The sequence below is a fragment of the Vicugna pacos genome, chromosome 32 (assembly GCF_048564905.1).
Source record: "Vicugna pacos chromosome 32, VicPac4, whole genome shotgun sequence".
Classification (NCBI taxonomy): Eukaryota; Metazoa; Chordata; class Mammalia; order Artiodactyla; family Camelidae; genus Vicugna; species Vicugna pacos.
In genome coordinates, this window is record NC_133018.1 from 4,214,408 (window position 1) to 4,238,011 (window position 23,604).

Sequence of the window (23,604 nt, forward strand, 5' to 3'; positions counted from 1 at the left end):
AAAACAGAGGATTTACACTGAAGAAAACCCCCACAGGAAGAGTCAAGAAGGTGGAATCATTCCTCAGGGCTGGGAGGAGGGAGAGAGAGCACGGTTAGAGACAAGAGGCTGAACGCCCTCTGTTGACTGTGGCTCTCCCATCCCCCAGCCTCCTTGCCCGTGTCTGTCCCAGGTGCAATCTGTCCTCCAGTTTGCTCAGGTTCACACCTCAGGGGCATCTGAAGCCCCCTTCTCTGGTTTCACCGCTAAAGAGAGGCCTTGTCCCATGGCCTCCCCTCAGCTGACTCCCACAACCTCCTAGTGGTGCCTGTTCCACCACCCAGCTCAGGCCACAGCGGCTGGACCTGTCTCCCACCCACCCCGACTGCAGCCCCTCCAGACACCACACCTGTGAGCACTCTATCTTCATCTTCCACAAGGACAGTCCCACTCCACCACTCTGTCACCCTGAAATCTTTCAAGTCTCCCCACGGGCTACCAGACTGAGACCCCACTCACAGGCATTGGGGCCCCCAAAGACTGCCCTGCCAGGTGTTTCTCCTGCCCTCCAAATTCTTATGTAAGTTTGTGATGATGAGAATCGATTTCCTGAGAGAAGGATACGGAGAGGAAAGCTGTGGGCCTCCATCCTGCTCACCAGCAGACTGTGACACAGTGAAGTGATGAATGGGTGGCACCGAGAACCATCTTCCAAGATGGGCACTCTGTTCCCAGGACCCCTCAGGCACTGCTGCAGTTTTACAGTAACTGCAGTTTTACGTGCTTTAGTTTTACAGTAACTTCTTTCCCTTAGCAGAACCCGAGTGTGGGGTGATGCCTCCCTCCCCCTTGGCCAATGGGAGCCCCTTTCTCAGCAGAGAGTTGTTCTGAGGGGCAACACCCACAGGTGGCATCTTTGGGACTCAGCTGGAGCTGGAGGACTTCCTTTTCAGGCGCCAACAGGGTCATCCCAGCATGTCATAGATGAAGGGCACAGCAGAGGTCACCTAGTTTAAGCCCATTTTTACCCCCACACACACTCAAGAGAAGAGAGCTGCCTGGCTCCATCAAACCTGTTCACTGGCTTGTACCCCCTCCCCCCTCCCCCCAACACAACACACACACACACACACACACACAGATCTGCATCTGGAGGATTTGCTCTGTGCCAGGGTCTGAGCGAACCGCAAAGACACTTTGTCCCACTCAGTTCTCACTGCACCCTACCAGGAAAACAGTTATTAGTCCCACCCTGCAGATGGGAAACCCGAGGTTCAGAGAGGTTAGGGCAGTCGCCAGCCAGCCGTGGAGGGGCAGGCAGCTGGACACCAGCACCTACACTCAGACAGCTTTTTAACAAGTAGCCCTTTCTCTCAAGGCGCTCCCTACACACTCTGCACTTCTGGTCCTGGAATGAGGGGGACAGCAGGGGCAGCAGCACCGATAAGCAGAGGTGCAAACCTGACCTTGAAACAGGGCATCACAGCGATGCTCATCCTCATCCGAGCTGGTGTTTACTGGGTATCCGCCCCGCACCAAGCACCGTGACAGTCGTTTTACGCACATAATTCCTGCCTTGGGCATCACTGGAAGGATTTCCAGATACCTGCGGCTAAATTGTACTGTGCTCAGGGACACGCTCTCTGTGATTTCATTCCCTTAAATCTGCTGAGACGTATTTTGTTTCTCATCCTCAAAACAACCCTACACGGATATTGCTTTTACTTCCTTTTACAGATGAGGAAACTGAGGTTCCAGAGGTTTTAATTAAGCTGTCAGGACAGTGCTGAAGCCAAGATCTGAAAGGAGCCATGGGCCTCCCTGGCCCCGCTCCTCACCCCACACTGCGTGTCAGGAAACACACAGACACACGTATGTTAACATAATAACAACAGATCAAGCAAACTGAATTAAACAGAAAAAAAGCAAAGTGCAATTTCATTTCATGTAAGTAGAGAGCTCCCTTATTAATTCTGATATATTTTTTTCTTAAATTTATGTATCTTTTTAGCAATACACCTATCTGTTGGCTACTATAACCTTCATCCATGTGCCTCTCCTGATGTCTCATTTCTATTCACTATTTCCAGTTCCAGGAACTTGTCCACTTCTGTTCCACCAGTGAGTTCCACCACGTGAACCTGTGTGGACTAGTCTATCATAGGACTTACAAAACAATTCTCCTCTGGCTGTTGATTTTTCTCTGGTTAAATTCTAAACAGCAAGGTTTTACTGTACAGCACAGGGAGTTATATTCAATATCTTGTAATAACCTGTAACAATAAAGAACATGAAAAAGAATATATATGTGTATATGTATAACTGAATCAAAATGTCGTCCACCAGAAACCAACACAATGTTGTAAATCAACTAAATTTCAGTTAAAAGAAAATTCTTATCTAAGTCCAAAGCTTTTCACAAGAGTCTCTTCCTAGAAAGTATAAGTTTAAAAAGTCCAACTGGGTCTGTTTTAAACCACAAGTGCAGTGTGGCCACCCTCACTGGGCAATACTTGGATTAGGGCTCAGAGGTCCCAACATGGACCCACCCGGGGTCTCATGCTCACTGGAAGAACCGGGTGCAGACCCCTGAAGATGCCCTCTGGCCTCCTGAGAAAGGGAAGATGTCAGTGTGAACTAAAGGATGGTGGGGGACTCAGCCACTCACCAGTTCTAGGCCCTCTAACCAGGTAATGTCTTTAAGCCTCAGTTTCCTCATCTGGAAAATAGGGTGATAGCACCTACACCTCATGGACTCAACGGCTGTTTGTTTGCAAAGCCTTTCACAGCAGCTGGCTGAGTAGGTACTCAATCCAGGTTTTCTCACATCCACTAAATAAGGATTCCTTAACCTTTGCCCTTGAATCTCCCAAGTCCATCTTCCTGAGCCTGCCCCGCTCTGCATAAACCCTCTCGTCCCTTTGAAATCTCTGTGACTACATCGATCTCATAGACTCGGGTCTCCACAAAGGGCAGGGAGCCCAGGTTCTCTGCACGAGACCTGTCGGAACAATCAGGACCAACGCTAATTGTGGGGCGGGGGGGTCACAAATCAGGCTTGTTGGTCCTGACTTAAATCCCAGCTCAACCCCAGGTGTGCACACACCTGGTAAGAAATGTTTGCTGTTTTTCACCACTTCCACTGCACTGTTAGAAATTAATCTGGTTGTACTGGGAGGAAAAAATTAAGTTTGGTCCTTAAGCCACCGTATGTCATGTTACCTATGTTACATGGGCGAAAACACCTAAAAGGCAAGATGCTGCCACGTGGCCGAAAGTCTTTGGCAACCACGTGAAAGACACGGGCGCACACGGGCCGAGGGGCCCTGGAGCGGGACTGACCTGCGGGTGGAGGGCGGACGACGCGGTGCGCGGGCTGCGGACAAACTCCATAAAGAAGGCCCCGTCCTGGAGTCAGAGCGGCAGGTGCGAGGGGCGGAGGGACGGGATGTGGCCGATGGCAAGCCGTCAGGGGAAGAAGTAGGGGATGAAAGACAAAAACAGAAACAAGGAGGGAAGGAAGGAAACAAGGGCACGTGAGGGGAATGGGGAAAAAAGAGAGGAGGGGAGAGAGAGACCCGCCCAGAAAGAAAATAACCAACTGCAAAGGATCAGCAGAAACTCACACCTTCTTCAGCAGAATATGCCCTCCGTGTGGGAGCAAGCACCCGGGGGAGAAGGCGTGTCCAAGCTCCCTCAGGTCTCACTGGAGCCAGGCTTGGATACGTGCACCCCCACACATAGCTCTGACCTTCCTTCAGACCTATGCCAAGCGGAGGGGAGGCTGAGGGCAGCCTGGCAGGCGGGGGAGGAGGGGGGATGCAAGGGAGAGGAGTCAGTGGCAGCTTCCTGGCCTCCCACCTGGCTGGGTGACCAGCAGGCCTCTTGGAGAGTTTTCGTTTCTGCCTATTACCAAACTCGGTGGCCAGATGGGAGAAGAGGATTCAATGCAGGCAAAGTTCTGGCTTAATTTTCTGAGCAAACCAAGGCTACAGAAGTAGCAATACCTTCTCCTCCACTGGCTGGGTCACAAAGTCACTGAGGCGCTGTGACGTACACAGCGTCAGACACGCGTGCGCTCACCTGGAGGGGTCCCTGAAGCTGCCTCCCCTCCCTACCCTGTTCTCGTGGGGTTCAAGCTGCCAGAGTACTTGAAACAAGTGACGGAGAGAACTTTTCCAAAGACCCCTCCCTCCCTCCAGTTCGCCTTCTTAAGGTCAAGAAGTGGTTTCTTGCCCCCTCAGAAGCTTTTTACATTTTATGCTTGTTACACTGAAATTCAGAAACAGCACTCGATACACCTGAAGGTCTCCGCTTCCCTACTTTTCTTTAATTCTCAAAGTCGAACCACTGAACCATTTCGGTGTGCATTTGACCAGTACTGCTGCCGTGTCCCACCAGCCGCGGAAACACTCAGGTACCGCCACGAATCCTAACACAAGGTGCCACCGGGAGACACTGCTGGGCCGTCTCCTGACACCTCTGCTCCTGCTGGGCCACCTGGGAACCTGCATCCAGCCATCCACATGGATTTTAGTGCTCAGCTGGAAGATGAGGAGAGTTCTAAACAGCGATCTCCTGTTTGGCCCCTGGTGCATTTTGGCCATAGTGCTTGTGTCTCGGCCGTTGCTCTGCTTCTTGGGACTGCCCCCCGCAGTGTTCCTAACCCTCAGAGATGGGGGTGGGTGGACGTGACAGCCAGTGGACAGAACAGAGGTACTCGGGTACCCTCACTGTTGTACTCGTGTCCCTTCTCTGCCAGACGCAGAGGTGCTAAGGCCGCCGAGGTTACGTGCATGTGCGTGAGACCAGGGGAAAGGTCTTCCTTCACCAGCAGGTCATTCTTTGCACACAGACTATCCTTGGGACTGAACCGAAAGGCACTGCCTTAGAGCTGGATTTGCAAGCCAAATCTAGTCACCTGGAGATTCCAGCCTATGAGCTGAGGTCAAATCATTATGTGCAAGGATGTTTGTAATATTATTTATACTTGTGATGTACTACAGAATAATTATAAAAGCTTCTGGAATAATTCAAAAATTATTGTAAAAAATCAGAAACCACCTCTATTTTTAAACAAAAAAACACATTACAACTGAAGGTCTAGCCATAGGATGAAATATTATATAGTTATTTTTAAAAATCATGCTATGGAGAAACAATGACATAGGGAAATATTCGTAAGGAAATAAAACAAGTAAACACACAGGTGGATACACAAGTTGACCACAATTTTGAAAAATAAAATACATCTACTGAATCTCCTTCATCTCCTAGGGGTGGAGACTAGATAAGAGAATGTCCAGGGAGCGCAGCCAGCCACATCAGAACCATCTCAGATTCTGAATTTCCCCGGAGACGGAGGGGACAGAGCCTCGTCCAGTGGTCTGAAAAGCTACGAAAAGCCCGACCTGTGGCGTTTTCGGCCCCTCTGCCGTACTCCCTAACCCGAAGGGAGGCCGAAGCTTTAGGCTTTGGTTTCTGTCTCCCAGGATGCTCCTGTTTGACTATTTCTCAGGAGTGCGCTTTCCTGGACGCTGCTTCAGTGGCTTTCCACCCCCACTCCCCACCCCCAGGAGAGCTGAAGACGGGGCTCAAGGATTACCAGATGGCCTACAACACAGCTCAAGCCAGATCTCGGGCCTGGACCAGCGAAGGTTAGCCTGACGGACCAACACCTGCCTTCACCCAGCCATTAGCGCCCTGACAACTGAGCAGGAGAGCTTCTCAAGAGGGACAGCACTGCTGAGAGGGGCTGGGGCGGAAGCGACCCAAGCCCTCAGCACCTTCAGTCCTCAGCCCGGAGGCGCTGCACGTTACCACCCACACTGGGTCCCTGGGAGGGCCCGCCAGCTCCCCGCCTCCTTTACCTTTCGGGGGCTGTCCACGTAGGTGGGGGTCATGGCCACGCCGCTGCTCTCGGCCGGCGGGGCGCAGCTCTTGCCCCCATGTGTCGCCTGCGGTTCTCCCAGGCACCTGGAAGGAGAAAAACACGGGACGGTCGCTTGGTCTGAGCCCCCTGGGGAAGAACCCACATTAGCCAAGATGGAGTGGAGGCAGCTCTGATGCCGTCGCCTTGGAAACACACTCTTCTGCTCTGTGTCCTCAGGCCCCACGTGGTGCCCCCGCTGTCCTGACGGTCCTGAGCGATCGCCAGCTGCTGTGGTGAATAAGGAAACAGCCCTGTTTTAAAAGCATCTTGGCAGCACCTGGTGCTTCCGTGTTACTGTTTTTTGTGTGTGTGGGGGGTAATTTAGGTTTATTTATTTTTGGAGGGGGTATGGGGATTGAACCCATGACCTGCATGCTGGCAAGCACTCTACCACTTGAACTATACCCTCCCCTCAGCCCTCAACCATATTACTTTGAAAAGGCAACTGACATGGTTTGAGAGACTCCATCCGTGAATACCATTGTTTTGAATTTTCTGGGAAAGACTTTTTGTCAGCTTTTATTAACTATACCAATCGAAGCACATTCTGAAAATCAGAGCTGCATTAATGTTCGGTGTTAACAGGGCAAAATGTTGGTATGTTTTGAAGGTTTATAGGTGAATCTTGCAAATGTACACACTCCCCACCTCCTAAAACATGCCAGACACAAATCTAACAGATATTACTTCAAAACACAAGATAACCATGGTTTCTTATGACACCTTTTCCCACCTCGGTTCAGCTGTACATAAATACTTTCACACTTATTTTCCTAATTTTTTTTTATACTAAATTTAACCATGAACTATTGTAACATAGATGCTCGCCCCAAATGAGACTGCTTTAACATATCATAGACTGTTTATTTAGTAAGTTCCAGGAGGCTCACATGATGGTCTTAAATGCTTTGTCATTGTTGTGACACACGCTTCTCCCAGTGGGGGCTGTGAGGCGCTGCCCAGGCCCCTCTGCCGTGACCCTGCTGCCACAGTAGCTGTGTGTACTGTCCAGCTGGCTCATCCAAGCCCTCACCCCTCCCTGGGCTGCCCGTGGACAGTGAACAAACACTGAGGGGTGCAAAGGCCTGGCCGTGTAGGTCCCACCTAGCTCACTCCTAGGCTTTCCGGCATCTCAGCTTCTCCCCCCAGCCCCCGACCCCTGGGCTGAGCCCACAACTGAACCCCATCTCCATCTGCCTCCTGGGGAAGCCAAGCTGTGACATTTCTCTCGTCTTAAATTCTGACACATCTGTTACTGATGAAGAAATCTCATCCTGGAGATGAAAAATCGGTTGCCATAGTAACCTGTTATACTCTCTCTAGTTTTTATCATGGAAAATTTTCAAACACAGACCAAAACAAAGAGGCAAGTATCACTGAACCCTTGCCTACCTGGCCCCCAGAATTATTTATTTATAGAGCCAATCTTGTTTCACCTACACCCATCCACCCCGATTATTTCGCAGCAAAACTCACAAGTGATGTCATTTCATCCATAGGCACTTCAGTACACACTGTATCTCTAAAAGAAAGTAACTTGGAAAAACACAACCACAATTCCATCACCACACTTAAATTTTAAAAAATTTTTCTAATATTAAATATTTCTCTAATTGTCTTAAAAAAATTTTTTTTTACAGTGTGTTCAAAACAGGATTCAGTTAAGGTCCCTACACTGCAGTCAGTGATGTCTCTCGAGTCTCCTTTAAGCTCGAAGCTCCATTCATGTCTCAGTACCCTCATGATTTATTTGTGGGAGGAACTAGCTCACTGGCCCTGTGAATTAGTCTGGAGGTGATCATGTCCCTTTATTGTTTCCTGGGTTCCTATGTGCCCTGCACTTCCTGAGAACTAGAAATTACATCTAAAGGGTTGAGCACATTTAGGTTGGATTTGGGGCAGGACCCAGAGACCCACGATGTCAAGGCCTGGCTTCCTCCGCTCTGCCTCCCGGTCTGAGGAAACGCACCCCGTCAGCCAGGAGTGGTCATCTGGGAGAGTGAATCTTGGGATTCCCTGTCCTGCCTCTTGTTAGGGGTCAGGTGAGTGTCCCCCCTCGCACCGGGGGACACTCCCATCCCAAGCCATCCTTCTTCCTCCAGTCTGAGCAGAAAGAGGCTCCTGGGAGCTAAACGATCACTCACTGACAAAATAAGACTCCCCGCCCCCAGCTTCACACCTCCCCACCCCCCACCCTTCTTCCCCGCCAGCAGCATATGTGCCTTGTTCTTTTCTCCAGCAGGGAAGGTCTTGGATTAGCTCCAAGGACAACCTGCCAGGCAGAGTTCTGGGGTCTTTCCTTGGCCAAATGAAGATCTTTTCTGAAGATGCCTGGTGCCCTGAGTGATGAGCCCAATCTACCCAGGTCTCCTCCCCTCCTCTGCCCCCATCCCCCCAGCCATGTCCTGCCCTCCTCTCCTGGCATCCCTTCCTTTCGTCCTATCATCAGCCTCCATCCAGCCTCTGTGGCCTCTCGCCTGGACCAGTGGGACCTCTGCCTCAGGGGCCCACCACTGGGCCTCCCCACACCCGGGCCTCCTCATCTCTGGAAATCCTGCTTCCACCAGAGACACTGAATAAATGTCTCATGACATTAAGGAACTGCTGTGACTTCTTAGGGACGTTATGGTGTTAGGAGAACTGATCTTTCAGAGATACATCCTGAAACAGTAGAGACGAAGGGACATGAAGGGATTTGGTTAGAAATGAAAACAAGATGAGAGCAAGTGGGAGACAAATGAGACAAGACTGGCCATGAGCTGGTAATCTCTGAGGCTGGGTGAGGGGGCAACAGGGATTCATGACACTGGTCCACTTTTTTTTTTAATCTGTTTAAAATGTTCCACTAAAATAAACTTTCAAGGGATCGCTCTTGCTATGAGAACAAGTAAGAACAGAACGGGATCCGAAGCCATCTTCACACCTGTATCTCCCTTGTGCCCTGAGCTCGCTCCATGTAACCCACATGTAACTCCCATGGGGCACGACTTGGGCCCTCCCACCAGGCAGATCCCAGGAAGCACAGAGAGGAACCTGATGCAGCTGAAAGAGAGCAGTACCACTCGGTGAGGGTTGCGGATAATGGGTGGGAACAGGGTGTATATGGGAAATCTCTGTACCTTCCACTCAATTTTGCCTTGAACCTAAAACTGCTCTATTAAAGCAAGAAAACTAACAAACAAAAAAATCACTTTATGAACCAAACCAAACCAGACACATCAGATCAAGCCCCAGATGGCAAGTTTATCATGTCTAGCCTATTTGAGGATATTCAGGGTATTAACTTAGTATTCTTTTCAGGTTGTGTCTTTTGTAAATTACGGGCCCCTTGGCAGACAGAAGTCATAGGTCACCTGACTCGGGGCCTGCGGGGTGGGGACAAGTCTCTCTCCGTCCAGGCACTTACTTCTGACTGGCCTCCATCTCCAGCAGGGCCGACAGAGCTGAGGTTCCCTTCTTCCCAATGGGGGGGCCGGTCGACTCGAGGGAGTGTGTGGGGATGGGCCCCGTCATCTGCAGGCCTTTCATGGTGGTCCCTTTCTAGAGCAGAGGGGAGGAGACGGGCCATCAGACACGGCTGCATCTGCCACGCGTCAGGCTCTGGGGATCCAAGCAATGGCGTCGGGGAAGACAGGGTCTCGGTATTCAGTCAATGCCAGAAAGCCACTTTTCACTTGAACTGAAGGTCCCAAAGACCTGCTGGACTCAAAACAAACTTTCTCCTCGAGGCGGTTCAGGCGTATCATCTCATTTTACTCTCATCACAGCTGGAGGAAGTAAATAACATGACATCTAACTCATGGAAGAAGAAACAGCTAAGTCTCAGAGGAGTTTAGTAACTTATCCTAAGTCCCACTGGAGCTGGAATTCAAACTCCATTTAACTGACTTCAAAACCAAGGCTCCTTCCACTAGACAAGCTCCCCAAGAAATGATGCCACGTACAAAAGGCAGCTGGTGTGGGTTAAAGAACACTGAACCTGGGTTAAAAACAAAAAAGGAAAAACATGGTTGATGATACAAGACTACTCAGTAATTTAATGAACCGTGGGTTCAAGTGACAAGCTGGATGAATCCCAAAGGCATTTCGCTGAGTGTATGAAGGCGTTCTCAAAAGGTTACGTATCGTCTGATTCCATTTACAGGACATTTGGGAAAGACAGAAGTATAGTGATGGAGAACGGACCGGTGGCTGCCAGGGCTTAGAGATGAGGAGATAACCTCACTATAAAGCGTAGCGTGAGAGTTGTTCTGGAGTGATGGATGAATCCATGTTCTAGGGGTGCTGGTGGTTACACGAATCCATCCATTTGCAAAATTCATAGATCTGTAGGTACACACACACACGCACACACACCCAGGCTGAATCCCAGCTCTGCCCTGTATTAGCTGGGTGTCCTCAGATATATCCCAAGAGCCCGGGCTCTCACTAGGGAGTCAGTGGTTGAATGAATGCCTAAGGCTGCTGGAAACTCTAAGAGTGACCTAAGTGACATTGCTGCTGTTACCCTCTTGAGGGAGTTTCCACCCAGCAATCCAGCAGAAGCTTCACACCAGCAGTGAGAGGCCCTGGACACAGGAGGAAATGGTCCTGCACCCAGACCAGGCCCGGCAACTGAAGGCCTCACCCGCATCAGGCGGTCTGAGCGGTGCCGCCGGCGGATGCGGTTCAAGCCCTCCACAAAGCGGATGAAGCCATCCAGGAGCTGCCACTCCTCCTCGTCTGCCCGCGGCCTGTCCCCGTAGATGTCACAGTGCGCCTCGCCCTCCGTGATGCGCTTGGTGGCCGTGACACAGGCTGGCAGTAGCAGGAAGCGGGTCCTCCAGAACTTCAGGGACTCGATTAAGCTACAGAGGCAGGAGGGGGAAACAGGTGGTGGTGAGAAAAAGCAGGAAATAAAAGTACTCCCGGAGAACACCCACCTTGACCCTCACCCTGGGGTGGGCGTGCGAGGGCCCATCTCCCCAAGAGCTCGTGTTCATCCGACCATGTTTCGTGGCCTCACTGAACACAGGCTTGAAGCAAGAACCCCAAGGTAGCTTTTACTCTCCATCCCTGGGATATTGGAATGTTTTTGTGCACCCAGGCCTTTTACCATCACGATCACAGACCACACATTAAAATTCAAAACAAGATATCTGACTGCCTGGTCAGGAAAATGTTCAGAGCACTGATGTTCCATCAAAAGGTACATCTTCACCAGGTTTGTTGTTGTTTGTTATTTTATGTGGTGACACTTACACAACAAAACTGACCACTTTAAGGATCTTTAAGTACACAATTCAACAGCATTTGGGACATCCCCACCGCTGTGAACCACCACTGCCAACACCCATGTCTTCGTGGAGTTTTTAGCCCAGCCTAGTGCTTTTATTCCTCTGTGTTTTGTTAAAACGGACGCCATCTCTCAATCAGAAGGATGGACGGGAGCGTTGAGGGACAGACGCATGGAAGGCAGCGAGGACGGGAAGCCCAAGCGGGCTCTGACCTGAAGTCCTCGGAGCCGGCAGAGCAGATGTACTGATCTAAGTAATTCCACTTGTACTCCTCCAGCCGCTCGTGGGAGAACTCCACCCAGCAGCAGACGAACTCTGAGTCCGAGTGGGAAGGGCAGAGGCTGTAGGTGTAGTGGATCTGTGCAGACTCGTAAGGGTACCTGGGAAACAAAGGGCGCACCCTGAAGTCCAACAAGAACCCCCTGGACCCCTCTGTACCTCTTCTGTCTCAATACATGTGGCACCATCCTTGGCATTTGACCCCTGGCCACAGGACACAATTCATCCATGGGAAGGGTGGCGGAGATCTCTCAGTTCATAAAAGTTCTCATTTCTCTATCCTCACATATTATTTTTTATCAAAGTGTAGCTGATTGGCAATGTTAATTTCAGGTTTATATCCTCATGTTATTTTTTTAAAAAATATTTTATTATTTTATTTTGGTGGGGGGTAATTAAGTTTATTTATTTTTAGAGGAGGTACTGGGGATTAAACTCAGGACCTCGTGCATGCTAAGCATGCGCTCTACCACTTGAGTTATACCCTCCCCTTCCTCACGTTATTTTTAACTGGCTTGTTAAGGCTCAGGCCAAACATTAGAAGCTGAATCAAATTCCTTTTGGAAGTAAATGAGCTGCAACCATAAAATAAAACCCTAGAATGTTCGTGTATGACTGAAGTATTATGCTGTGCACCAGAAATTGACACACTGAAAACTGACTATACTTCACACACACAAAAAAATATATATATATATACACACACACACAAAACAAACAAACAAATAAAACCCTAGAAAGGAAAACAGTAACTCGGAAAGAAACACCCATCACTCAACCTCCTTGGCTTGAATTACGTGTTATACACATAATCCAGCATGCGGATGGTATGTGCTAGAAACGTAATTTAGTCTGTGGACACATTTCAGGACAGGAGCTGAAAACCTTAAACACTCAGGGACTCACTTGGGAAGGTATCGTGTGACTGTGATCATCTTGTCCTTTAGGGTCACCTTATGGAAAGTTCTGCCCATACTCAGCCAGTACTGGTCTTCCTCCTCGGGACGGTTTCGGGACACAAGTCCTAACAGAGAGAAAAAAAAATCATTTTCTCCATCTGGTTGAGAGTTATTCCTTCAACAGGCAACTGTTTCTCTTCCACGTGGCTTCAGAAAAGGAGAAGCGAAAGAGACAATGCTTTCTTTCAAGGGGCAGTAAGAGGCCAGGCTTTGAATCAGGGGACCCCGGGTTACACCCCAGTGGTGTCATCTGCCAGCTCTGTGATGCTGGGCACCAATCTCCCAAAGCCTCACTTCTGGAACTAGAAAGAGGGCTCGCCCGGCCCAGCATTCCTTCCTTCCCACGACAACACCCAGCCGGCTGTTGGGAAGACGATGTCATGGGGGGGTGTCTGAGAGCATCTGGCACGAGGGCACCCATGCCCCTGCTCCAGGTGGGGTGCACCGCGTGACTCGTCTTCACCCTGCATGGCCCTTGTCACGCTCTGGGATCAAATACATCACTTGTGCTTTATGAGTTTAACATCGGTCTCCCCCACAGACCGTAAACCCCGAGGGCAGGGCCAATGCTGTTCTATGCACCACAGCTCGGGTCCCGTCCGGTGTCCTGAGATCAGGACAGTAGCAGATCAGTAAACCTGAGATCAGGGAGTAGCAGAGGCCTGCTAGGAACAGCTGCTTCTCCAGTAATTACAGTAACAGTGCTACCATTTCTGTTACTACAGAAATAAAAGGGATTAAATTTATCAAAAGAGAAAAACAGCCAGAACAGAACTGGGCGCTGGAGGAATTAACCAACAAGGGACACTGATTGGCTCCTTCAGACAAAAGCAAGTAGGCAGCCTGGATGGGGCAACCGCCACTAATAATGAATTCATCCCACTACTCTGGGGATAAGAACAAAACCCTTCACGTGGTCCTATGTGGCCTGGGTCTCCTAACACTCCTGAGCACACCTGTTGATTGTTACCAGTGCTCCCCCACATTACTCTTCTTTCCAGTGCCTGCAAAGTTTCATGATGTCTCCTGCCACAGGGCCTTTGCACATACTAATCCCTCTGTCTGGTGTGGTCCTCCTACCTGCTCCTGCCCTCCACTCTCTCAGCAATAACTCCCACATCTACTTCAGATCTCAGTTCAAACACCCCTCCTTCAAGGAAACTATCCCTGACTCTCCAGACCAGATCAGGTCCCATATTACATACTCTCCCAGCCTTCAGATTTCCCCCCCACAGTCTTTATTGCAACATGGAACTGTATTCATATTTGACAAATGTTATTTTTCCCCACAGAGCAGGAGCTGAATAAATACTACTGAATGAATGAATGAATGAATGAATGAATTCATATATTTATCAACCCATGTTGTTTTACACCAGGCACAGTGGTTTCCATGTTGGAGGACACAAAGATGAAGCTAAATGGTCCTGACACTCAGAGAGGTTACCATTCAGTAGCATCTAGAATATGGGAAGAAGGCATCATGTGATAAATATCATGAAGGGCTTTTAGAGAAAATCCAGGGGGAGTCCAAAGCTTCTTCGTGAACAGCAGGGCCTGGACCGATGCCCACTAAGCCCCCACTAACAGGTCCACACGTCTCTGATCCTCTGGCCAGAGGAACTTTAATGGAGCCAAGGATGGTCTGAGGTTTGGAGCTGGGTGGTCAGGGAGTAGGGGGCTCATTAGCTACAAAGAAAAGGCAGGAGATTAACAGCTGCTCACTGATCATTCCAGGAAGTGACCTCTGCCGTCTGGTTCCAGGCACCCACACGTCCTCTCTGCCTGATCTATGACAGAAGCACTCTCCAGGGCCTGGCCCTAACTCAGCCTCTGCCACTCATGGATGACCTTTTCTGGCTTCAAGTCATTGAGTCTCAGTGACAAACAAGAGAAGTTGGATTCCAAATGGGAAGAAGAAAAAAATATAAATATAAACTTGAGGTTTAGGTAGTACTGGAGGACTTGCTGTGTCCGGCGCTGCACGAGGAAGAAACACCGGCGTCTGGGTCGGGAATATCCACCGTGTACTTTGACAGCTCAGCCCCGGCTCAGCTGCCTATGACCTGGAGGTGCAACCCAAGCCAGGCTGGAACATTCCTGAACTTGGTCATACCCTCAAAAGGAGAGATGGAGATGAAAGAGAGTTTTAGAAAGAACCTGCACCCAGTGGGGACTTTATCCCTCTTGTCAAGTAAAAGTTAGAAAGGAAAATTTGTGTTGAAAAACCCTGACTCCTAGATGTATGTATTCCCTGCTATCTTGAGAACCCGCCTGTACAAATTTAGTAGAAGAAGGAAAAACAGGAGTCCCAAGAGGGCAACTCACCACGGCTGTAAAGCGGGCTGCTGCTCAGTGGGGGCGGGACGGCGGGGTTGGGCTCCTGTGCCTTGGGCCGCACGATGATCTGGTAGCCCTGCATGAGCCGCTGGCAGACGAACTCCTCAAATACCTGCTGGGCCGTCATCTGCACCCCTTCCTCATCCCTCCTGAAAGGAAAGACGAGTTCACAGGATGTGCTTGGCCAGGGGCAGAGGGACACGCAGAGTTCCTGGTTCCCCTGGCTCCCGGGCTTCATCCCCGCAAGCCAGCCTGGACCACCATTCGATGGTGCTTCATGAAGCTGACACTCTGTAAACCAGCCTTCGGACGAGTGATCAGTTCAAAGAGGTGGGGAAAGAAGGCAGGTAACTGGAGGCCCAAGTGGGTGATCTCAGAAAAGAAGATGAGATTCGTTGTGCCCAGAACAACTGCAGAGGACAGTATGCGGAAGGAAGGACAGACGGGGAGAAATGGGTGGAGGAGGCACGTTGACAGAACTCCAAGGGAAAAATAAACATTTTTTGCATCGTAAGATTTCCTAAACATAGAAGGAGGATCAGGTCTGAAAGTTCCATGTTTCGGCACCTCCCTGGACACCCCCGACACCCGCAAACAGAGCCAGGTGCCTTTCCTCTGCTGCCTACCTGTCAATGTCGGCCTCAGGGAGGAGATCGTAGCAGCCCTCGGTGTAGTCGTTCTGCAGGCCCTGGCGGTCGGGGAAGTAGTCCGTGGTGAGGGGGAGGCACGCGGGAGTCGTGAGAGACTTCCAGTCCACGCCAACTGTGCAACAGAAGCCTGGCACTACAGGGGGAGCAGACAGCGTCAGAACTGCCTCGTGTGAACCCGGAGAAGGCACGTGTGGTCACCAGGCAGGGGTGGAACGTGGGGGGAGGGGGGAGGAGGGAGGGGAGGGGAAAAAGTTGTGTGACAGGTGATGAAGTTGCCAGGAAGGGAGGGAGGAGAGAAAGGGGGTGGGGGAGGGAGAAAGAGAGAGAAACAGAGGCGGTTAGACAGGCAGTCAGTGCTTATCCAATCCCATCATGCAAATGGGATTCGCAGCGATACTTTTCATTTTCTGCAGATCACGAGCTACAGCCGCGATGCCAGTGAGGTTACCGCAGGGCAGGCCAGGCAGAGTTACACCTCGAAGCAAATCAACGTTCCCAGAGCGGAAGAGAGGCTCAAGCCGGGAGCCTCCCCAGGGCCGGCGGAGGGGCTGGGTGGGGAGAGGAGGAGAGCTGAGCACGCGGAGCAGAATTCAGGAGCACTTTCAGAAGTGCACAAACGCGCCACAGATCCAAAGGGGTAGGCGGAGAAGTCGAAGGAGGACGTCTGGGAAGGTTACAAGGCTGGATCTTTAAGAAGCAGAGTTTAACATCTAGAAATGAAAGCTGCCCCTGGCAGAGGGGGCCGGACCACACGGGTCTGTGCAAAATTGCCTGTTGTTTGGTAAAAGCAGGGTTTCTCCACCTCGGGGCACGGCGGATACTCTAGACCGGATAATTCTCTGTTGTAGGGGGGCCATCCTGTGCATTGTTGGGTGTGAGTCGCACCCCTGGACCCCACTCACTACATGCTGGTGGCATCTCTCAGTTGTGAAAACCAAACGTGTCTGCTGACATTGCCACCAGTGCCCTGGTGAGCTAACTACTCCCCGGGTGAGAATCACAGAGTGAAATCACAGGGCAGTTATCTCTTTAGGTCACGTAAGTGAAGATTATTTTTCAAATCTCCATACGAGGGAGCAACACGGAGCAGAAAAACTCAACACCTCTGACTCTGCGTCCCCAGCAGGACCCTCCTACATATTATCTTCTCGTGTGCTACGTGGCGGACCGCCTGGTATGCCCCGACATCGCCTCCTCTGAGCAGGCGTGCTGACATCATCTGCCCCTTTAAACAGCTGGCCGAGCCGAATCCCCAGAGGTTACAGGACCAGAAGCCTCCCTGCTCAGAGATCTTCCCTCTGTATAGTGACCAGCACATACTACCCAGCACAGCAGAGTGCCCTGGAACCTGGAGTCAAAGGAGAAGTGTCCCACAGTGCTGAGTCACGGCAGGAAGCACGCCCCATGCCGCACTGCTGCTTTGGGGAAAGATGATCTGACCTGCAACTGGCCTGACCCTGTGGTCTACACAGGTCCTGGGTGATTTCTGGTTGGTTGGTTGGAATTTTACTTTATTGTGGTAAGAACACTTAGCATGAGATCTACCTCTTAATACACTGGTAAGTCTATAAGACCGTATTGTTATCTGAGCACAGGGCAGCAGGGCAGATCTCCCTAGAACTGATTCACCTCACGGAACTGAAACTCCAGGCCCACCGACTGGCAACTCCCCCACTCCCCCCAAGCCCCTGGCAACCACCATTCTCCTCTCTGATTCTATGGGTCTGACTATATAGAGGCCTTGTTAACTCATTAATACTTCAAGGATTCAAAACATAGCCCACAGTAGCCTGGTTAACACCCCGATTTCCCTATATGGCAGACGGGGGGTGTGCCTGTTCCCACATCCTGGTTGGAACCACAGCAGAAGGCAGGCACCCGAGGGAAACTGCCGTGGGGAGGCCAAAAACAGAAGACATTCTAGCTCTGTGCCCTCTTGGGTCACTCTGGCCCTCACCAGCTTCCCGACTTTCAAAATTGTAAAAGCCTTTTGCGGGGGGTGGTATATAGCTCAAGTGGTAGAGCACATGCTTAGCATGCACAAAGTCCTAGTTTCAGTCCCCAGTACTGCCTCTAAAAACAAACAAATAAATAAATAGACCTAATTCTCTCCCCCAATAAAGTAAAATTAAAAAAAAAACTTTTAGAAATGGTGTCTGTGGGCACACACTGGGAGACGGGGAATTCAAATGCCCGGTCCAAAGACCCACGGTGAAAAAGGCTCTTTATTCTAAGTCTGCTGATGTTTTTTCACTGGGAAAAGAGTGTGGTGGCCTCTTTTCTATCTCCAGTATCTTCAGGCCCTGCAGGGGCCTCAGAGGAGGTCCCACTTCAGAACCATTCAATTAACAGTGAGAAACACAGTTTACAAAGTGCAGGGCTTGGGCTGTAGAGAAGAAAAGGGCTCAGCTATTCACAGCTGGCAGCTATCGAGAAAACGTTCAGTCTGCCAACTGTTCTTTCGAATATATCCCAAGGATCTGAACCGAGAGAAAAAAATACATCCACTGCACCAGGTATTATATTTGCATTATATGCTGCCACTAAAAAACTAGAAGTCACCCAAATGGCCACCAATAAGAAATGATTATTCAAACCACAGTAGAGTAACTTATTCGATATTGCCATTCAAAATGACTTACAGGCCGGACCTGGGGAAGTAGCGAAATAATTGTTAAGTTAATTACAAGTGGGGACAAAAGGACTCAGTGATGTGTATACATCCACCGGTCACAGCTGAGTAAAACAAAGTCGATCAAGGGTAAGGATTTTTTTTCTGGTGTTTTGCTGTTGGAGACACAGAGATGTTCTGCTGTTTTGGTAGACAAGGATGATCAAAACAAATGCACCTCAGACACTTTCAACCACAGGGATGTAAACCACTCCAGGTCTTATTACTTCTGTCCAGCTTTTCCCCGGAGCCCTTGATAGGCACTGGAGCGTGAAGACCAGCTCTGGACTGGAATGAAGGCCTCTTGGGAATTCCGCTGCCCTTCCTGTTTGGTCCCGAATCACAACCCAGAACAGGCACTTGGCCTCTCCCTGCTCGCTTTCCATTGGAGGGGCTAAACAGTCTCCCCTCACCACACTGCCTTCCCGCACTCGGAGACGTGTGCACTTCCAGAACATTCTCTTCCCACAGGGCTCCCTCCTGCTTCCGCAGTGCTCTGACCCCCCACCCCACGCCCCCAGTTCCCTGCCCCCTTCGCTAGTCAGCCACCCCCTCTTACTTGGGTCTGGAGAGGCAGAAACACTGTCCTCTAGAGAATCCTTATTCTGGATCCTAGGATTTGTACCTATGGAAAAATAGAAGAATTTGTTCAAAGCTGAGAATTTGTTTCATTCTGCAAAAAAGTTCTGACCAGTTATGGTTAAACAAAAAAAAGCCCCAAACTGTAGCTAAAAATAAAAACCAAGTACAAATTCTGTGCCGAGTTTCTCCAACAGCACAACAGAATCAATCAAAAATAAATGAGCAATCTAAAATTTGGGAAGGAGCCTGGACTTTGCTCTGAGGTTATCGATACTATTCTTTGCCCAATGAGGCCTTCAGAGTGCACACGCACACTCACACACACACACACACACACACACACAAGCAAATAGCAACCTAGCGCTTATAAGAAAAAGAACATATTCCAATGTCATTTCAAATAATTAGAGCAACCTTTAGCAAATACAAGATGACCTATTTAAATGTAGTCCACTCAATAGTCCTCCTCTGGATTTTTCTTTCCCAAATCGTGGCTTTCTGGAACGTGACACAAGATATTAAACCTCACTACTGTAAGAGAAAAACCACGATTTTACCTATAACTGGGCTGAAGGGAAAAACAGTCTTTGAAATGCAACTTATAGACTGAAAAGTGACAGAACTAATTTCAAAACGCACACATCAATATTCAAATGTCCTTTTCAAAACGTTTACTAGACAATTAGGCTACCAAAGAAACGACTGGAAAAGGCCTCATCAAACTGTCAAAAGCAGCCGGCTCCAGGAAGAAAGCTGGAGGAAGTGATGGGAAGTCAAGGAGATCTTGCTTTTTAACTCTGAATACTTTTGTGTCGGCAGAATCTTTTCTAACAAGAACAAATGTTCATAGATTTCTTATGAAATCTTTGAAAAGACAAGCTACATACAACCTGGGAGAAAGTGTTTGCAAATCACATTAGTGGCAGAGGACGTGTATCCAGAACATACAAACAGCTCTAAAACTCCAGAGCAGGAGAACAACCTGATGAGAAAATGGGCAGAAGGTCTGGACAACGTATACGGAAGGAGCACGAAAGGCTGCTCAACATCATTGGTCACTAGAGGAACAGCAGGTTAGAAGCTCTGTGAGGTCCCCCTCCACACCTCTTCGGATGGCTAGGACTGGTCACGCCAAGCGCTGACCAGGATGCAGAACAATGGAAACCCTTATCCACTGATGGGAGGAATGCAAAATGGTGCATCACTTTGGAGAACTGGGTTTGTGGTTCCTTTAAAATTTAAACATATATTGACAATTTGACCCAACAATTCCACTCCTAGGAATTTACCCAAGAGAAAATGAACATTTACGTTCACACAAAACCCTGTTATATTAAGTAAATGTGGCTTTAGTCACAGTTGCCAAAACCTGGGGACAACCCAAATGTCTTTCAACTGTTGAAGGGATAAACTAATACATTCGTACCATGGAATATGATATTGCAATAAAAAGTGCTGGACATGAATGGGTATGCAGGCAACAACTTGGATGAATTTCAGATGCTTATGCTTGAAAAGAAGCCAGATTCAAAAGGCTACATATTGTATGATTCTATGTGCAAGACTTGCTGGAAGATGCAAAACTAAAGGGATAGAGAATAGATGGGTGGTTGCCAGGGGATGGGGGAGGGATTGGGTACACAGAAGCAGCACAGAGGAATCTGGGGGGTAATGGAAATGCTCTGTATCAAGGTGTCTTTGTTGGTGGTTAAGACTCCATGAATTTGTCAAAACTCACAGAACTGTACACTTTTAAAAAGAGTGAATTTTACTGTATGCAAATTTAAAAATAAATATATATATATATGTATTTTAATTTTACAAGATGAGATCACTTGGTCAAAACAATTTTAGAACTTCTTTTCTGGAGCTGCCTTCAGCAAATTTTTAAAAATTACTAGTCATCATAATAAGAAGATACAATTTATCAAGTCAGGAAAATAATGGTGTTTCACTGTATTCAAACCCACACTATGAGGCTGATAGGAGGTAGGTGTTACCCCTTTTCCACAGATAAAGAGACTGAGGCATAGAGAAGTTAACTAACTAACTGAAGATCACACAGTAAGTAGGTGAAGCCTGCATTTAGACTCCTGCTCAGCTCCGCGGATGCTCTATTTCCTGACTATCCAACTGGGGCACCAGTTCTCCAGTTTTCAGCTCCTGAAAATGTTACCTGTTCTGTGCCAACAGCCAAGAGCCATTTGGAGCTAACTCTTCTGGAAAATCTCACTTGGCTGACAACATCCATTTTCAAGCAAACAAAGCGTAACTATGAAGAAGCAGCGAGGTGGATTTTCTTGTCCGGCCTGAGAACTACTACGAGGGCCATTCCAGAACTGGCATTCCCAGGGCAATCTGAGCAACAGGACAGCTATGATACAACTGCTCATGGGCTAGGATGTTAAGTTTCATCATTAGATGACCTTTTTCTGTAAACCCCAGCCAGACTTGGTCTGTAAGAACTGAAATAAATTCTTACCCTAATAAAGAAACAGTTCAACTTTTAATTGTGTGAGCAAGGGTTTAAGGTCAAAGAGACAACCCACCAAAGGGTTCTCAGAGCTCCTGGGCCCAAAGCAAACCTGCCTGTCTCTGTGGGATACAGCACATTCAGCAATGAAAAGAATTTAAAGAAATAAATATGTTAAGGGAGTCTTTGATGCTACTTTCATAGTTTTCCTGCAGTTCAAGCCCAGCGCAATGCCTCCCTGTCCAGCTCTGCCTTTGGGGCTCAGCTCAGGTCCCGCAGACCCACTGCTGGCAGATGAAGAGCCTAACGACCCCAGAGGACCCCAACCCTCAGAGGGTGGAGGGGAGACCTCACAGGCTGCAGCTCTCTGCAATCCAACATTTGCGAACAAACCTCATTCTCAAAGCTCAAAGCCAGACACACCACTTGGGGAACCAATGCTTAGAAGAGCCAGCTCAGTTCTGTCTCTTCTGACAGCTGTTCCGAGTCAGGAAGTGTGAACATGTTCTCCGGTCACTCACGTTCGGCCAGAAAGGGTAATCCGTGTAGGGCCTTTGGGGCTGGTGCCAGGGGACAGTGCTGCGCCTGTGCCAGGACCAGTCACTTTTCTCCAGGCTCCAGAGACGGCACTTCCTCACAAACACACCTCCTGGCCTGGATGAGGGACCCGTGTGTGAGGACTTACTTTTTACAGGCGCTCTCGGGCCACATCTGCCACTGGAACCCAGTACTCAATACAAACACCAAGCTGCAGATCCTAAGTCCCCACACTAAAGAGAAAGCAAACTTGGCATCCACTGATTTTCCTTAACAAAATGATCTAGCACACTTACCCCCACGAAGGGGCTGACACGGACTCACAAGTCTTAAAAAGGGGTGCTCAGTTAAAGGAACAAAGGGATAAACGCTACCTGCCCAACCCCACCAACGTCCTGGTCCCTGCCGGGCAGCACGGGGCCAGCAGGGAAACCCACAGAGATGCCAGCCCTGTGAATCGTGACTCACCTGTGAATCACGTCCAAATGCAGGAGCAAATCTCAGTCACGCCTGCGTGCCTGCAGATGGTGCAAACTGACAAGCCCAGGAGGCAAAGCGGGGTCACAGATGAGGTTTCCCTGTTTCTCCTCCATTTTTTAATGAGTGAAATGTTAAACAGTGTTTGCTTAGAGCCCTTGCTTTGTCACAAAATAAGGACCCGATGTGACAATTTTGCCCTTTAGGAACATGATCGCTGTTTGATCCCTCAGCAACTCTGTGATCAGGCAGGCAGGTGAAGACCTTTATGCCTATTTCATGATCTAACTTCTATTTTCCAAGGATGACTGCATTACTGTACTGAAAATAAACTCTACGGAAGGGCAAAGGGAGGAAGCTGAGAGACCCACCAGCGGGGCCACGGTGACCATCCAGACAAAAGATGCCCGTATCTTGGGCTGGGCTGGGACTGGTGGAGGTGATGAGATATGGTAAAATTCTGGATATATCCTGAAGGTAGATCTGACAGTAACTGGTCACTGCACATGCTAATAAAAATTAGAAGGATTTTCCCTATATTCTTTCTGTGGCCAGCTAACAGAATTGATCAGGAAGCACAAAAGCAAAGACGGGAGTTCAACCCCCACGGGAGCCCAGGGTTCCACACCCCTTGCCAGTGAGCCCCAGCCCCTCAGAAAATACATGTGACTGGTCACAATGGGACTGGGTGAGGGCAAGTATGACCCTATTTAACTACATCGCCCTGACCAGAGAAAGAATCCAAGGAGCTGACTTAGCTTCCCTAAGAAGCTAAACGTTGTAGGACATGTTTTTGTAATTGAATGCACACACACCAATTAAACGGAATAATTTTGTGGGTCGTTCAAATGCTTGTCACATACAGCAGCTTGGTCCTGGAAGTATAAATTCAGTTTTCAATAAATCTGCTAAACACCATGTGGGGGAAGATGAATGAAAATAAACTCTTTCAGTCTAGTGGAGGGACAGACATGGAAAGAAATGGTGGGGTGGGGATATGCCAAGTGTCCCACTGGGTTGTGCATATGGAACCACTTGGAAACATGCATCACACCTCCCGGGAGGGCACAAGGAGGAGCGAGACAGCAGGGAGGGCTTCAAGGAGGAGGTGTCGTTGGAGCTGATCCATAAAGACTGAGTGGCCATTGGCCAGGCAGCATCAGGGGCTGAAGACAAAGGAAAAAGTATATTCTGTCCAGACGGACTGGTCTACACACAGAAATATCAGGACAAAGATCTTCTGAGAAGCCACCACAACAGCTGGAATATAAACTACATTCATCTGATAATAATGACACAACAGCTCTCATTTCTGGTGGGCTCACCGCGCACACCAGGCACCATCCTTAGCACTTTGGGTGGATTTTTATCCCACTTAACGCTGACCACAACCCTCCTCACAGATGGAGAAATGGAGGTACACGTAGTTAAGTAATCGGCCCAAGGGAG

General features: G+C 49.2%; 1 protein-coding gene across 1 annotated transcript in view; it reads right to left on the reverse strand.

Annotated features, from left to right (window-relative positions):
• Positions 1–23,604, reverse strand: part of DEPDC5 (DEP domain containing 5, GATOR1 subcomplex subunit) — a 77,992-nt gene that overhangs the window by 16,624 nt on the left and 37,764 nt on the right. Inside the window, exons 25-33 of the mRNA XM_006218025.4 lie at positions 18,646–18,711; positions 15,392–15,548; positions 14,754–14,914; positions 12,373–12,490; positions 11,400–11,567; positions 10,539–10,758; positions 9,318–9,451; positions 5,850–5,955; positions 3,322–3,387 (exon numbers count right to left, since the gene is read on the reverse strand). Of these exons, the coding sequence (XP_006218087.1) occupies positions 3,322–3,387; positions 5,850–5,955; positions 9,318–9,451; positions 10,539–10,758; positions 11,400–11,567; positions 12,373–12,490; positions 14,754–14,914; positions 15,392–15,548; positions 18,646–18,711 (1,196 nt within the window). The remainder of the gene's footprint in view (positions 1–3,321; positions 3,388–5,849; positions 5,956–9,317; positions 9,452–10,538; positions 10,759–11,399; positions 11,568–12,372; positions 12,491–14,753; positions 14,915–15,391; positions 15,549–18,645; positions 18,712–23,604) is intronic.